At 43.2% G+C, this 16,659-nt stretch overlaps 1 protein-coding gene across 1 annotated transcript in view; it reads left to right on the top strand.

The window, feature by feature from the left end:
• The window catches only part of ACBD6 (acyl-CoA binding domain containing 6), an 85,461-nt gene that overhangs the window by 37,407 nt on the left and 31,395 nt on the right, over positions 1–16,659 (top strand). Inside the window, exon 6 of the mRNA XM_009892928.1 lies at positions 1,694–1,783. Coding sequence (XP_009891230.1) covers positions 1,694–1,783 — 90 coding nt within the window. The remainder of the gene's footprint in view (positions 1–1,693; positions 1,784–16,659) is intronic.

The following is a 16,659-nucleotide window of genomic DNA, read 5'->3' on the forward strand; positions in this document are numbered from 1 at the left end:
AATATTAATCATTAAGTGGCCCATGGATGTCAACAGTGCTTCCGTAGAAAGTCATTGTCAGAAAATTCATTCTAATTCAAGGTTAATTAGTGTAACATTAAAATTATGTGTTACAAAAATTAATTACTTGCTGGGTCAAAAAGTGTGTTAAAAAGCTTAATGCCTTGTGTCTGAGATTGCATTTCCTTACTCAAAATCATGTTCTACCTCTGCTGCCCTGCCCAAGAATATCCAGCAGAAGCAGCATGAGCTTCGGTTGCAGGTGTCTTCTGCCCTTCCTGCTGTTTTGGCACCGTGGTCGGGAAATTTGGCTCTCAGTTCCCATTAGCAGATAAATGAGTTGCTCACCTTGTTCCCCACTGCTCTGTCAAGAGATTTATAACCAGGCGTGGGCTAATTTAACTGATATCATCTGTGAAGGTCTGTGACTGTTTTGTGTAGCATACTGGAAAACACAGGTCAGTCTGACAGTGTCACAGCTTTGGGGGATGATTCTTTGGTTATCTGCAGGGTGATTTCCAAGGAATCCCCTGCTAGTGTGCCACATGCCGTTCTAAATCAGGAGAGGCTGATACTAACAGTAAGTCTAATTTACTACGTGTACATAGTAAACAAGGAAGACTACCCTGAGCTACCTTTGGAGCTGCCGATATATAAAATCCTCTACGGTTCATAGAAAATGTCTTAAAGCTGCTTGTCAAAAGGCTGTGTCACTGCTTGGAATGCATTTTTGCATTATAAGAGGATAAGGGCTCCAGCCTCAGCGCAGGGCTGTCAAAGTGCGTGAAACTGTACCACAGCTCTGCTGTGATGTCCTGTTGCAAAAACAAACGTTACCTTTCACAGGCTGGGCTGTTCTAGCCCAGAATCACAATGGCACCCGTGAACCCAACCCCAAAAGTTTGGCTTCACTTCAGTATACCCACAGCCCTTTCCAAGGCCAGCTGGGTGTTCAGATGTGTGTGTCAGCCCTCAGAGGGGTCCTACGGCACTTCCCATGTCCTTGACAGGCAGGACAATCTAAACATCCCCTCCCGTGGTGGCAGAGACGTGCAGAGAGACTTCAGGTGTGCAGAGACTTGTAGAAAGGGGGTGGGAAGAAAACTGCGGAGGTTTGGGAAGGGCCAGAGGCATGGATGCAGTAGCCTGTGTTGCAGAGCTGAGAGGGGTGCAGTTGTGGGTGATGCCTGCCCAGACACCCAGTTTTAGTCTTCTGTTGCAGCAGAGGCAGCGCTGGTGGGTTGAGTGTTTCAGACCTGCCAGTGGAATGAGCTTTTGTGGACTTGGCATCAGAGTGACTTAGCCACCATTGAAAATCTTACCCTTACTGTGTAAGTCATTGTTCCCAGAAAAGTCAGAGTTGTTGAAATCCCAAATCTACATAGGAAGACAAATCATATCATCGCTCCTGCTTTTCACGCGTTCCCGCTTTTTTCACCAAATTTTTTCCTGGCTTGTGGGTTTGATGCTAAATTAATGAAAAATTGAATTATGTGTCACTTTCAACATTTCTAGCATTATTCTCTAAGTCCAAATCGGGAGCAATAATACACTGCATGCTAATATTAGTATAGTTTTTCTTAAAAGTCTTTGTTAACTTTGCTACTGGTACTCAATGCTTATAAGCAAGACTGCGATTCTTCTCTGTGCTTTTTTTTGGCTGGCTTTGTTAATTTTCTCCTGGATGTTGCAGGGCCGGGCTCTGCTCCACTGGGCGTGTGACAGAGGACACAAGGAGCTGGTTTCAGTACTGTTACAGCATGCTGCTGACGTTAACAGCCAGGTAAGAAACGAAGACAAAGTTGAATTTGATTGATGTATTATGTAGCCTCCTGACCAAATGTTTCAAATGAAATTGAATTCTTCCAAAACTCCATAGGAAGTTCTCTCGGGGCGCTTATCACAGAGAAGAACATCCAAAAAAGGTAACCTGGGAAAAAAACAGAATTTGATTGCATGCAATATATAGTCATAAGGGGCCTATTTCAGTTCCTGCATCACCTGGCTGTGGCTTCCAATGTGGCTCGTGGTACTGATGGCATGAGGGATTTCCTGCGTACGAGGTGTTTGGCAGCTTCCTACATAAAGTGTACTCTCCAATGTGTTTTTTGTAGCACTACACTCCCAGCAGAACTTTGTGAACTAATGGAAAGAGAATCCCACTTTGCCTGGTAGAAAAGGATCCAATAAATGCCTGGTTTTGGCAGAGCACCCCCCAGAGTTAGGTGATGCCGCAAGTCACAGCGTGGTGTGCGTGTGACAGCTACAGTAGGATCTCGGTGCTGACTGAGGGCAAAGTCAAACAGTTTATGCCATTTCCATCCCCGCTTACCCACCTCACCCCCTTGGGGGTCACCATTTCTAGCACAGTTTGACTCAACTGAACATAAAGCAGCGTTTTAGCCACTGCAGTTTGCAACCCACATGTCTGAGCTTAAATAGCAGCAGTTTTAGGGTACCTTAATAGACCAGGCTGTGAACTGCTCAGCAACAGCTTTGCAAGGGGTTCATTCCAGCCAGCCAGCTTGAGTGTGCCTGTGCTCATGAGTCAATACTCCTAGTTTTGTCAGCTTGTTGTAATTAAGGGCTGACCTGCGTAAATGCGATCATGTTCGGAAATAATTGTCCAACATATTTCTGTCAAATTATGATTGACTGCTCTTTACCAGCGTGGCACTTATTGGCTTTGTTCTCCTGCCCAGTTTGGACATAGATACACCTCTGCTGACAAATTTGCTAGCTCTTACCAGTGACATCTTAAGCAGCTTTGCGATAAATTGTGAGAGATGGACCTTAAGCACAGTTGCAATATGAAGGCTTGTCAGCAGACCTGTAGTGTTCACAGGCTACAAATAGCTGTCTTGGTATTTACTCACACATGAAATCGTTGTAAAAAAGTCTTTTCTTGCCTTTGCCTGGGCAGAAGTGCAGGTGGAATGGGTATTAGGAAGCGCGGCTCTGCAGTAGCCGGTGAGAGACGTATCTTCATGCTTAGACCTCAGGGATTTCAGTTGTAATGGATTTTATAGGAGTTTTTCTTTACATAGAAGAGGGGCAGTGGGGCCCGTACAAATGGGGGGCTTTGTGTGCCCCACTGTCAGACTAGGCCATCGCCTTTCCGTCAGAGCTGGTGAGTGCCCTGTTGAATAAATGTGGGAACAGCCTTGCTTTGAAATCAGGGAGGAGTCGGATCAGACACCTGCCTGTCCCCTTTGCCCTGGCAGCCCGGCGGATGCTTCTGTCTGGGATGCTGTACTGCCGCAACAGTCTGAAAAGTCACTTCTTTTTGACGTTTATCTCATTTCTTTGGAGGTAAAGTCTCACTCTTAAAAGAAGAGGCTGAAGGGAGACTCATTTTTTCCCTGAACATTAACTTTCTGTTAAATTCTTCTTCTCTTTTTTTCTTTTTGATGTATTGCACATTTTCTAACCAGATTATTTTTGGCCAGTAACAAAAGGTTAATAATAGCCATAAAAAAAAAATCAATCTTTGAATATTTTTTTCCCCACCAAGGTAATAAAGGAGAATTTTTTATAAAGGTCTCTGTTCACACATAGGTGTGTTCCCAGAGAAGGCAGATACATTTTTATTCTCAGCCATATATAAATTGTAGTAACATTTCAAGACTTTGTGACCTAATGTTTATTTCTCTTTTTTTTTTATTTTGAACTTTACCCTGTAAGAATTCACATCCAAAGCAAGAGCAGAAGGAGTTTTAAGAGCAACCAGAAAGAAAAAGGGAGAGGGAAAAACTCTGGCTTCCTAACAGGCCATAAACACTGCAGCGCCTGCTATTATACATTACCAAATGCAGTATCAGTTAATGTGTAGGCTATAAAGAACGTTGGGTTAAGTGTAAGGGAACCTCTGGTGACTTGAATCAGTGGCGCTGTTATTTCAGAGCGATATGCTGTCGGTAGAGGTTCCCTTCGCAGGCTGCGTGCGGCACCTCTGCTAGAGCCTAGCGTGCAAGCAGCCTCTGCAATTTCTACCTGCCGCTCAGCTCTTCAGGTGTTTTTCCGTCTTGTTCAGTTGTGTAGCAGTACCTGCATGCAGGCAACATAAGAGATAAAGAATAAATTAGGGATTATGAGAGTTATGAGGAGGTAGTGAAGGAGAGAAATGCTATAGACCAATTTTTTTTTTTAATTGCCTGTGTTTTAGTATGCTTCTAAAAAGTTAGTCAGAGCATGGCAGATTTATGCTCTCTTCCATTGCCTTTTTAATAAATGCTCTTCCATCTTGGCTTTCTTGGTGTGTGCTAAAGGATTTAGCTGCCCTAAGCAGACGGTGACAGTGATGCTCTGCTAGGTGACCTGGAGCAAGTCATACTAGTTCTCTGTGCCTGCAGATGTGCCTTATTCACTTTTTGCTGCCTTATTTTAGTTATCTTTGTGCTGTCTGTTGTCAAACTATTTGCAGTCTCTGATCAAGAGGCTCTGCAAGAGTCAACTTACTGTTCTCTTATGATAAACATACAGCTTGGGAGCAGGAGGAGAGGTCGCCTGGCATCGCTTGCTGCTGTAGCATGCTCCAAACTGCTTTAATTGTGGGAATAACCACACACTCCTGGACTGCAGTGGTCCAGCGCCTGTGCTTTTTGTTATAAACAGTGGTACTGCAGTTTCAAAAGGGTGGTTCACTAATGTCACTGAAAAGCTGCAGCCATTGAGTTCTCTGATTGTTCATAATTAGTTCTAATAGCACATTTGAAAAGAGGTGATAAGCGATTGCCATGGGCAAGGGGATACAGAAAGGCAACAGGCTTCTCTACTTCGTTGAAAAGGGGCATTTGTGTAATTGAATTACCTAAATCTTCAGAGCCAGAGGCCATTTCAAAGTGGGTGGTGGTATGGTATTTTGGAGCTCTGCTGGAAATGCCTAGAGCTTGGGGCTTAGTATTGAAAACAGCATCCTTCCACTGGAACTGTTTGCCTAACATGTAGGCTTTTAATTGAATGATGAAGTGAAAGGAAGGGGAGTATATTCATAACATAACAGTTATGAATAAGCTCGACAACATGATTATAATATCCATTTCTAGCTTAAAATATATGAAGACAGGAATAATTTTTCCTTGCAGAGGATGAGCAACAAAGGAAGACCTTTTTCCCCTACAGGGAGGGTTCTCCCTTGCAATGTTTTCTCTGGCCTTGGAAAGGAGGGGTTTTGGGGCCAGGGGAGGCACTGAATGCAAGCCGTGCAGAATTGCACCCCAGCTTCTCGCTCCCCTGTGGCTGTGCCATGGCATCCTCAGTGTTCCTTGTGCCAGGAGCGGCGAGCTGGCCTGATCAGAGACTTTTTGTCCTCAGTTGTATCTGACGATGCTGTGCCAGTGCGGAGGAGACAGTGGAACTCGGCTCCGCTCTTGGATGTGAGGTGCTGCTCAACCAGCTTTCAGAGGAGCTCCTTCAGTGTTTTTAGGGGGAGGTTAAGGCCCAGTGTACTGCTTCGGTGCTATTAGGTGGAAGAGTGCTCTTGGGGCCGGGTCTAAGTCTGGTCACCTCCTCCTGCAAGAGCAAGGCAAGTAAGGCGGCTTGAAAAGAAGGATTCTGTGCTCTGGTGCAAAGGCGCCACGTGATTGCTCATCCTACGCAGGGAACATTGGAGGTATACAAATTACTAGTGCTGTTCTAAGAAAGATGAAGGGCATCGTGGTATAGTAATTGTCCAATGAGAGAGAGAAGGACAAATAGCATCTCTCATTTGTATCATCAAAACAGTAGGCTCTCCTCCTGGACTTGCTGTGGCTGCACTTTGTTCCATTTGTGGGTGCTCTTTACTCCAAAATAATAATCTGTGCATTCAGGGCGTGCCCTTGGGAATGTGTGGGGAGCTATCCTGGAGTGGTTGCCTCAGATCAGCTTACTCTGAAGAAGCTTTTCAAGCCTATCTGGCCATGTAGCAAGTCTTAAAAAAAATATTTTTAGTTGTAAGTGGAACTGTATCACTTGACATGCAGGATAATTAAGGGCTGTGTACATATCTATGTGGTAGAGCGGCTGAGTTGAAATTGTATCTATTATTTTATGATTTTTAAAATACATCATTGTGCAGTTCTATTAATCAGCTTATCAATGTTAGGGTAATCATTCGTGTATGCTAAAATTGTACTATAATTATGACTACAAGGATGAAAAAAGCTATAACTGATCTTCAGTTTTTATTTGATGACCTTTCACTTTCCTAGTAAAGGTGCAGATCACTGCACTGAGACTTTAAACCCAGTCAGCAAGTTCTCAGTGGTCAGCTGTGGACCCTCAGGGGTCTGAGAAGGAAATTTGAGGATCAAAGCTGAAAATCATCGGATTAGGAAATCTGTTGCTTTTATTTTGTTTATTTTATTTTATTCATTCATATACACCAGTTATTTCGGTGAAAAGCTCAACCACAGTATCTGTGCTGTCTGCAGAGAGAGTTGGTTGCTCTTTGGTGCCAATGTTGTATCTGTGTCTTGTACCAATTCACACAAGGCTGCCCAGCTGTCTGAAGTCATGCTTGTTAGCATGTGATTTTTGAGTTAGCTGGATTTTTTTTTTCTTTTTCTTTTTCTTTTTTTCTAAAAGACATCTAGAGTAGCAGGAGGAGTGTGGTTGCCTCTCCAGCTTGTCTTTTTTCCCAATACCCTGCCACCTCTTGCAGAGAGCGCTTCCCTCTTCTCTATTTACGTGCTAACACACTTGTGAGTCAGAGGGCTTCTGGAGATGGGGATGTGGAGTAGCCATCCCCTTGTAATACCTTCACTCACATCCTCATTGGAAAAAAAAAGAAAAAAATCTTTTCAAATGAAGACAATACAAACATAATAAATGGCAGGGAGGGTTCATCTCCCTCATGACTCAATCCTTCTCAAACAACATTATTATTGACTGGCCTATTGGTTGCCAAAAAGGAAAATCAATTGTACTAGAAGTAGTTGCTGGGCCACAGATCATGGTACTAACCCAGCAGAGACAGGTTGATTTTTATCAACTATCCAAAGACTAATTTCCACCATTAGCTAAAAATGAAGTAGAAATTATGGATGTCGAAGATTGCTAAGATTGGTGGTCTGTTGGTTTTGTTTCATTTGTATGTTTTTTTCTGTTTTCCTGCCTGACTTTAAAAGAATTATGTCTGTGTAGGATAAAAAGAAGCAAGGAAAAGTCAGGTGTGCTTGCCTGCCTGTCACTGCCTGTTGTTTTCTTTTGAGTCTTGTTCATTTGGATTTCACAGCAAGAATACGAAGTGGTTCAGTCTCCGCATGGGCCTTGTGTTGGAGGTGTTGCATAGACATTTAAAAATGAAGCTGGTCTCAGCAAACATGCATCCCTTCCCTGCCTCCTGCACTGAATATAGGTCATGCCCTCATTTTTCTGTATCTGTAGGGAGATGTTGAGGAGATCAGTGCGGGCATCTTGACTCTTCTGTCCAAGGACCAAAGGCCACAGACTATATCTACACATCTTTCCTCTACCTCAGTGAAAATGTGTGTGTGTCCATGCAGCCCACCACCTTTGCTGCAAGCTGATCGGTATGAACACACTTGTAGGTAGGATGCCAGCTGCCAAAGTACTCCGCTGTTACGACCATTCTCTAAACCTGGCTGAGATTAAAAAGGAAAATGTCTGAGCCTTGTGCCCTTGCAGTTAATGTCCCTAGTATAAATTTCCCCCTAAATATACTTAAAGCCTGGCTCATAAAGCCAGGAGGGACCCTGTCCTGGATCTGATGATTGCTGCAGAGGGTTTGGCAGAGTTGTGCTCAAGGCAAGCGAAGGATGTTGCAGGTACTGCTGAATTGACCATTGCCATGGTAGGAAGGTACAGCGGCGAATGGACGAAGACACTACACAACGATGAAAAGCAAAGCAGTGAGAGCAGAATTATTAACAACAATAGTTTCCTTCTTACCTTATGCTTTCCCCCCCAATCCCTGTCTCGATATTTCTGTAGTCAGCTTTGCCAAGCAGATCTCAGAAGACTCTGCAGGCTCATACCCCTTTCAGTCTTGACATTGTTGCCAATGGGTGTGAAAGCCATTAGCCAAAAGAAAGGAGAGATCTGCTTAGTGACAGAGGGTAGCTTTCTACATTAAAGCATTGACATGGTGCCAGTCACACAGTTATTAGAAGTGGCACAGCTCCATGTCTCTCCTGCGGGTCTCTCTGTGGAATGTCGATTGGCAGCAGGTTGAATGTTAAATGGTCAGCACTCAGCAGATGCTGATTTTACCAACTGGGAGAAAGGTCCCTTTCAGCAGAAACATTTGCAAAATATTTGCAGCTCTAAATATATGGTGGGACATGCAGAGATTTATCCCTTGTTTGCTCTTCAGCTTCTGAAGACACCTCAAGCCTCATCAACACAAACTGTAGGTTGTACAGCTAATGAGATGTTTCCTTCTGCTTGTGCAGGCTGGGCTTTTTTGCATTGTTTCTTCCCATCTTCCAGCTTGACATATACAGTCTTTGTTTCTTCTGCTCCCTGTAGACCTGTGAATTATTGCTTCATTGCTGGTGCAGCAAAGCAGTTGGCACCCTTGCTTAGGCAGTACGCGTGCAGCATTGCCTGCAAAGCAGGCTCACCAACTGGGAAAGCAACTGCAGGCTTCTGTGTTGTTCCAGCAGTGATTTCAGGATCCACACGGTCCTTTCAACCACTACATGCAAAAACGGTGTTTGAAAAGTGAAATCCAAGAGCTGGTCCTGAAAAAAACTAGCAGTGGTATCTGTTGCTTTGCCCTCAAAATCTGAAGCCGCTTTCAGGGTAATCAAAATGCAGGGTTTAAAGCTGGGTGCCAAGGGCAGCAGTATATTTTAGTGGATTGCTGTGAGATTGCATGGCTTGTGGGCATCACCTTGTATTGAGGGCTGTGTTGTGCAGAGGGAGGCACTTTCCGCGGCCGGTGTTGGTGCAGGAGGAATGCAGTCTGGCAGTAGCCACATAGTTTTAGTTCAGGGAGTGTGACCGCCCTCTGCATCAGGGAGCCTTGTGCCTGTTTCCATGCCTGACCGGCACTGGCTATTTTGTGGTATAATGGCTGCAATCTCTGCCACCACTCGCAGTAGACAGAGGCCAGCAGCAGTGAGCTTTGAGGTCAGTGCAACTGGCACCGTGGTGCTGTCATGTGTTGTGGTGCAGAGGAGAAACAGGTACCTTACTCCCTACTGTCTTTATGTCTTTGCAGAGGCAGGGAAGAGCCTTGCCTTGAATGCTTCCCTTCCAGGACATGGGATGGTCCCATTCCCCTTTGTCTCTTGGTCTTGGGGTTATCTGTGAAAGAAGCATGTTTTAAAACACCTGTAATTTGTGAAGTCATTGTTGGAAATGCTTTAGCCCCTCATTAAGGTGTTTGGTTAACTGCGCAAACAGGATACCACTGGCAGCCAAGCTGGTTTTTCAGGTGAACACATCACCATAGGAATGGTCTCTAATCACCATAGGAAAGGTCTCTAGCCTTGCTTCATTTCCGATAGCCTTGGCGTCACCTTTTGCTGCCAGAGGAACCACATTTGCCAAGCAATCAGCTACTCTTTGCTCAGAAGAGATGTTTTCTAGAACATCTTTTTTGTGTGTGTGTGTTCAAAAAGCTTTCCCTGTTTTGAAGGAGTTAAATTCTGCCACTCACATTCTCCCTGAGGACTTTTCAATATGAGAGCATCCAGGTTTACTTTCCCAATGGAATTTTGTATTCATCTGTTTTCTGCAGTTGTCTCTTCCAGTGTGGTCTAAAAAACAAAACTAAAGAAACCCACACACAACAAAAACCAACAACAACACAAAAAACCCAGTTCTGAGTGCATCATTGGGGCATCTTGAATTTGCAGTCTTTGGTGCAAAGTATTTTTGTTTGTTTTCCTAAAGAAGATTGTTCTAACACTTTGGATGTCAGGGGAATAACTGTTTATGCTTATTTTGTTTAGATTTTAAATAAGATTTTTGGCTGATCATAGCTGTTACTTGACTCCGTGCATTGTAAGTGGCAAAACACCGCTCAAAACAGCAAAGCTAATTTAGGAGATTCCCATCACTCACCTTGTACATCTTACTTCTGCATCCATGAGAATAGCTGTCAGTGCAGGAGTCTTTCTAGGTCAGTATTGTGTCTGCAGCGGCAGGGAAGAGTGAATGCTATGGGGACAGAGCAGGGTAAGCATACAGTGATAATTTCATATATTTTCCCAGAGTCTGTGGCTTGGAGGCTTCCTGAACCATTGGTGTTATCTTTGTGCTCCTGGATTTCCCTTTGATAAATTTCTCCCATCCCTCTTTGGATTCCCAACCTTTTATGCCAGTGGGAGTTCTGTAGTTTAACTGTGCATTTGCTTTGCACTTGCCACGATCGTTTCATGTGAAAGCCCATCGTTCTTGTGTAATGAGAAACAGTAATTGTTCCCCCAGTTACCTTCTCTGTCCTGCTTTTGACTTTATTGGCCTCCTTGATTCCCCTTGATCACTTCTTTTTCAGACTGAGAAGTTTAATCTATGTAATCGTACCCCATTTGGAAGCTGCTCGGTAACTTTGCTCCTCTTCATCACCCTTTGAATCATTTCTGGTTCCTCCTTATTTCCTTTCAGATGAGGGGAGTAGCAGTAGCACTTCTCTCAGTACCCAGGCTGTAAGTGCAATATGAGGTTTAATGAAGCAATATAATGATGTTTTCTTATTTCCTCTCTTTTTTTCAAATGCCTCCTTGTTTGCTTTATATTAACTACCACTGAATACTGAGCTGGTGTTATAATAGAGCTGTCTATTATAACTCATGATCTGTTTCCGCAGAGGTAATAGCTAGTTCGGAGCCCATCGCAGTGGATTTAGACTAAAGATTGTTTTTCCACATGTGCATTACTTGGTGTTTATTAGCGCTGAATTTCATCTGCAGCTTTTTCAACCTGCCACACTGAGATCCTTTTGTAGCATTTTACATTCAGCTTTTGGTTTAACAGACTTGGATGCTTCACTCTCAGCCTGCTTCCCCTCTTCATTTGTGTGGATTGAACAACCCAAGCCCTTGCACAGATCCCTCAGAGACTCCAGCAATCACCAGCAATTGTGCAAACTGATTGTTTATTCCTATTTAATCTTTGCTGTTGTAATCAGTTATCAAGCAGTGCAAAGACCTTCCCTCTTGCTCTGTGACAAAATTATTTAGTAGCCTTTGGTGAGAAGATGTTTCAAAAGGCTTTTGGAAATCCACGTGAACAGGCATTCCCGGTGGTGTGAGGGGTAGCAGAAGTCTCGGTGGTGCTTGCCTGCGTAGGGAAACAAAGGCTGGTGCCATCCTCCCTCTGTCTCTCACAGAGAGACTGCTCAGTTGCTTCCTTTTGCAACAAAACAAGTAAATCCTGGAGTAACCTTCTAGTTTATTTAACAGACCAATTGGCTGTCCCAACTTAGACATCCTGTGTTGAAATGGGTCTTCAGTCCTCTTCTGACAAGGCTCAGCTTGGCTGGAATAAACCATCCTGTCCTAAGAAGGGTTTCTGATAAAGTTAAGGCCTGAATTTAAGTGAAGGTGGAAGGTGTGTTGAAGTTGTCTGCCGCATTTTTTCTCGGCTTAGGAGTTGGCTATCTGCAAGCTGGGTACCAGTGTTGGATGAATTGGTAAACTTCCATCATCTAAATCCGTTTCTGCTGTTCCAGCCAATTAAACATTAAAATGAGCGTGACAAATAAGTGTTCATTTATGGGTCAATAACTCCGTAGTATGTCTGTGACATAGCTGGCTGAGACAATCCATTTCAGTACAGTCCTGGGCAACCTGACATCTTCAAGTATGTAATTCCTTTTATAGGGAAAGAGAAGTAATAAGGATAATGTAGCTATCAGGCCCCGACTCACTAGTTTAGAAACTTCCCCTTGCCAATCAAATTTCTTTGGTATTCAACCCGTTTTAGGCTCATTCCAAAGGCATTATTGTGATGTCAGAAAATATCCTGATGGATATATGCATTTTCTTCAGTGTTAGGTGTTACCTTCTTGAGGACACTTGGTTTTGTCCACCAGCCAATTAACTATCTGTATAAAGAGCCCTCGATGCACGCTTTATGTCAATAGACAGGGTTGCCTTGTCCCTCTCCCTTCCTTTCCCCCTCCCCTATTACATATATATTTTTCTCAGCACTATTAGAGTATTTAATGCTTAATGACTTTTGATGAGCTGCAGTAATAAAACTTTGTAACAGCAAAGTGTGTGTCTGGTTCCTTTATAGGAAGGGCACATTTGGGGAGCTGAAGTAATAGGGGATAAAACTCAATTAATGAATAGAAATAAAAAGAAGTAAATGAGGTAATCAAACTCAGAGAAATTAGTATTGGCAGGTTCTGAATGATGCTCTTGGATGAACAATCTTTCAAAATCCTTCCTTGTATGCTGCTGCCGTCTCTTTATTTATTATTAAAATAACATGATCCATGAGGCGCTCGGGGTGACTCCCAGCCTAGCTAATTCTAATTAATCCAGTCAGGGAGAGCAGCAGGGTAAGTGGAGCAGTCTATCGGATTGAAATTCATAACTTAATTGAGGTCAAAGTCCCGGGTTGGGAGAACAAAAGTCTTTCGCTGGGACCAGGCAGATCAATAGCAATAAATATCTGGCTTGGATACAAGTAGCTTATAGTGACGGATTATCTGACACTGGCCAGAGGTCTTGGTCTTGTTCAGGGCAAAGTCCTATGGCATGTACAGTGTAGGGTGACTTTTGTCAGTGTTCCCTCCAAAACCTGGAAGAAACCATAAAGGGCTCATGGGAGCCACAGAAGAAGGACACCCATAAAGAAGTCCACATGAGTCATGCTGAAATTTGCACTTGGTTTCTCAAGGTACAGGTCTCTCATCGGTAGCACAAGGGCATGTGTCACATTAGTGCTGATGGAGGTTGGAAGAAGTTGCTCAGGCTTACAGGAACTTGGAGCTAAATCACAGCTTGTCCAGAGAAAGACCTTTAGGATCGGGGTAAGCTGAGCAGTAGATGGATGGGCTTTATGCCAAGTCTGTATTTATAGTATGTTTACATAAGAGGAGAGAGGAAGGTTGGAAGAGAGAAGTGTAAATAATCATTAAGGTAGATTTGTAGTGCAAGAGAAACCAGCAGAGGCAGATGTGGTCTCGCCTGTTCTTCAGGAAAGCAGTCAGTGTCTCTGCTCTGACCTCCAAAATGTTCTGTTTGTAGGGGTTTGTATGCCCTAGTCATGGCTGGTTTCCCAAGCCCAGCATGACTTTGAGTGTTGACTACAACACTGATCCCCTAACTCCTAAGCCAGGGGAAGAAGCATGAGGTCCTACCCTGAGACCTGTGGCATTGACACACAGCCTTCCCTAGGAGTGGGTACTGAAATATTTGTCCATACTAGCAACTGAAGAAGCTTCTCTGAACTTTTAAATAAGTAGGTACTCCAACTTGAGTTCAATATTAAAATGTAATCTTCACCCGGTCTGTTATTAATGTGATGTTTATGCAGATTTGACTGTTCTGCTCGTATCCTCTTTGCAGAGGACAAATACTGCTGTGGTCAGCATTCGATACATCCCTGATGGATGTTGTTCTGCCAACGTACTTCAACACAGCTTGGAAGAGAGATGGAAACCGCAGCTTGGACGCAGCCAGTGACTTAGTTTGACTTACCTGCTCCTCCCATTAACACTGCCTAAGTCTAAAGCATCTGTTAGTGTCCAACTTGCCAAAAATACTCTGAAGATCTCTTCGGCTCCACTGTTCAGGTTTAGAGGCCTAGGTCAAATGCCTTGTCTGGTCAGCTTTTGGTTTTAACCTAATGAGCAACTGTTGATATTTCTGTGTGTATAAATGGTTGCTGTATCCTCAACACCCTTTTGAAACTGTCTGGAAAAACATCTCTTGTTTTCCACTGCACAACATTTGCTTCGTGTGGACAGAATGTAGTAAACAAGGCAGCCGTTCAGTACATATATACACTTGCTATTAATATATACTACGGTTACTATATACTACTTTACCTTCCTTGTTCGTGTCCCATTCACAGCACAACCTCAACCCCTTCCTTTCAAGTTGGTGGCTTCCCTCTCCACATTTCTATTGCATTGTGCGCTCCTGCTTCGTTCCTGCCCAGCCGGGACAGGAGCAAAACAGAGTTCCCGAGGCTGTCAAACACTTACACCCGCAAACAAAACTGCATTGGCAACTGTCGTTTTCCCCATTATCAGGGGAGAGGGGGATTGAATAATTTATTTCGTGCATACATCAAAACTAACAGAAAAATCCAGATGTGTCACAGTGCTGAACAATTCACCACTTAACAGTAAAATGTTTTGAGCCACATGTGCCCTCAACGGACAGAACTTTGAGATGGATATTTCCCTTTAGCTTGCATGATGGCTGTGCTAACATTTAGGAGATAAAATTTAAGATATGAATATTACCATTTTTTTCCTCTTCATAGAGACACACCTGTGATGCAGACCTGCTATTTGAAATTTTCAGAACTAGCAATTGATATACTTCCAAGTGCTTTTGCTAAACTTCAAGCTCCCCCCATAGTGGTGGTAGGCGAGTTTTATTTATTAGTGAGAGAATTTTCTTTTTTTTCAGCTGAGAGAAATAACAGGATCTGCCCATTCAGAACTGGGTTATCCACAGCTATGTATGTTATTAAAAAATGTAGCAGTAGATGTCAAGATTTGTAGAATTCCCGTTGATTCAGTAAGGAAATTCACGTCATAGCTATTTTCAGAATCCAGTTCAGCTTTCTCATTCTCCAGTTTTGCTACAGAATCCTGGTGTGACCTTGAACAAGTCACTTGATTTCTTTCTGTCTTGGTTTCCCATTTGGGAAATGGTGGGGCAAATAATCATTTTTTATCTCATGGATATAACAAGGTTATAAAAATATGGTAGTTCTAAGACCCTTAGAAAACTGATCAAATGAAATTAAACAGATCTTGCAGTCCGGATAAAATGAGATGAAACAAGCATGAAACTATTAGTGAAAGAAATGTTTCTTTATCTTCTACAAATAAAAATGCAAAGTGATTAAGTGGGTCTTTTCTAGCTATTAGCTATAACAGCTCTAGCCAGCTGACTTCTGTCACCCTTGAAAATTAATTCGTGGGGTGCAGTCTCGAATTTAGTATGCTTACAATAAATACCCCTAAAAATGTTGTCACCTTCTTTGATGCATGATGTTACTGCTGCGATAGTACTGCAATTACTTGCCCTACAGATAAAAAGTGGCTTCTCTAAATGAGATACTCTAACACAATGGTTTGCAAATTTCTTTTAATTGATTTTTTTTTTCCTGTGGTATTTCCTTTCTTTACTGTACATCCAGCAGTATTTTTATGAAGCAAGGGAAAGGACTGGGACTAACATTAGAGGTTATTCTCATCCAGGACTGTTTTGGAGGTCTGGTCCGTAACATGCACGCGCCCCAGGCAGCTGTGCCTGTGCAGCAGAGCCATGGTGAGGGGTGGCACCCAAATGGAGCCGAGTGGCTGGAGATGGCCGTACCTTCGGGCAGCATCTCTGCTGAGCCCAACCTGCCATGCAGCTGCACGCTGGAGAAAACCCCACGCGTCCCCGCTGCTGACAGAGAGGTTGGGCATGGTTCGTGATGAGCTTTGTGCATGTGTGAGATGCTGGGAGAGAGGCAGAAAGCACCAGCTCTATCTATAGGCATTTTCCTTCTCTGGCTTGGTGATCAGATGAGAAATGTCTCCCTTTCAGCATGGCCCTGAAAGCAAGATAGTGATTAATGAACAAAAAAGTAAGGAAGGAGTTTTGACTGGTTGACTTTCTCCAACACAGAAGGAAGACGAGAAGTATTTCAGAAAGCTATAGGCTGGAACGTGCTACAGAGAAACCTTGACACGTGCTTGGACTCAGCCAGAGGCAGGGTTACCTGTGTGCAAGAAATTTCAATTTACTGGTTTTTTTCTTTTCTTTTCTTTTTTTTTTTAACTCGGGGTTTAATCACGTTCAGACGGTACAGATGAAATCTGAGTCAGAAGCCAGGTCTGCAAAAGCTGCCTGGTTACCTTCTCTGTGATGCCCTATTCCAGGTGCTATTGTCAGGATATTTCCAAGCGATGCTCACAGATTACATGGTAATTTGGCTTCTGAAGAGGTATGAAATTGAGCATTGCACTTTAAATTCCAGTGGTCAAACTCAGAAGAGATTTGTAAAGTTATGGCTCAGCAATTGCAAATGATCAATTTTTCATAGCTTAATAGCCGAGAGCTTGTTTTTTGAATGACGGGAAGTGATCATATACACCCTCACCTCCAGTCCTAATTGCAAAGTAAAAGAAGTTAATTTAAACCATGAAGACAGTTTCAATCTGGACGTTTCATAGCAGCAGAAAAACTTAGAGCTGTGGTGACTCCAAATCACCGATTTTACTTCTCAGATGGAAAAGTTAAGCACGAATGTGGTCAGTTTGTGCTCAGCAGCTGGTAAGAAACAACTTGCTAAGCCGTGGGAGCCCGGTTGCTTGGGATAAACCACAGTGTAAAGACAGATTATTAATATATATTGAGTCTAAAATTGGAGATCATATAAACTATTCATTTAGACCTGTTTTAAATCATCTTTTCTTTTCTTTTTTGCCTATCAGCTCAAGCGTTCCTCTTGTGGGCATGTAAATGATGATATGAAACAGCTCTCTGAATTTACTCTCTCTGAATTGTTTGAGGTAAAACA

This window comes from Charadrius vociferus, unplaced genomic scaffold (assembly GCF_000708025.1).
Source record: "Charadrius vociferus isolate BGI_N301 unplaced genomic scaffold, ASM70802v2 scaffold39, whole genome shotgun sequence".
Lineage (NCBI taxonomy): Eukaryota > Metazoa > Chordata > Aves > Charadriiformes > Charadriidae > Charadrius > Charadrius vociferus.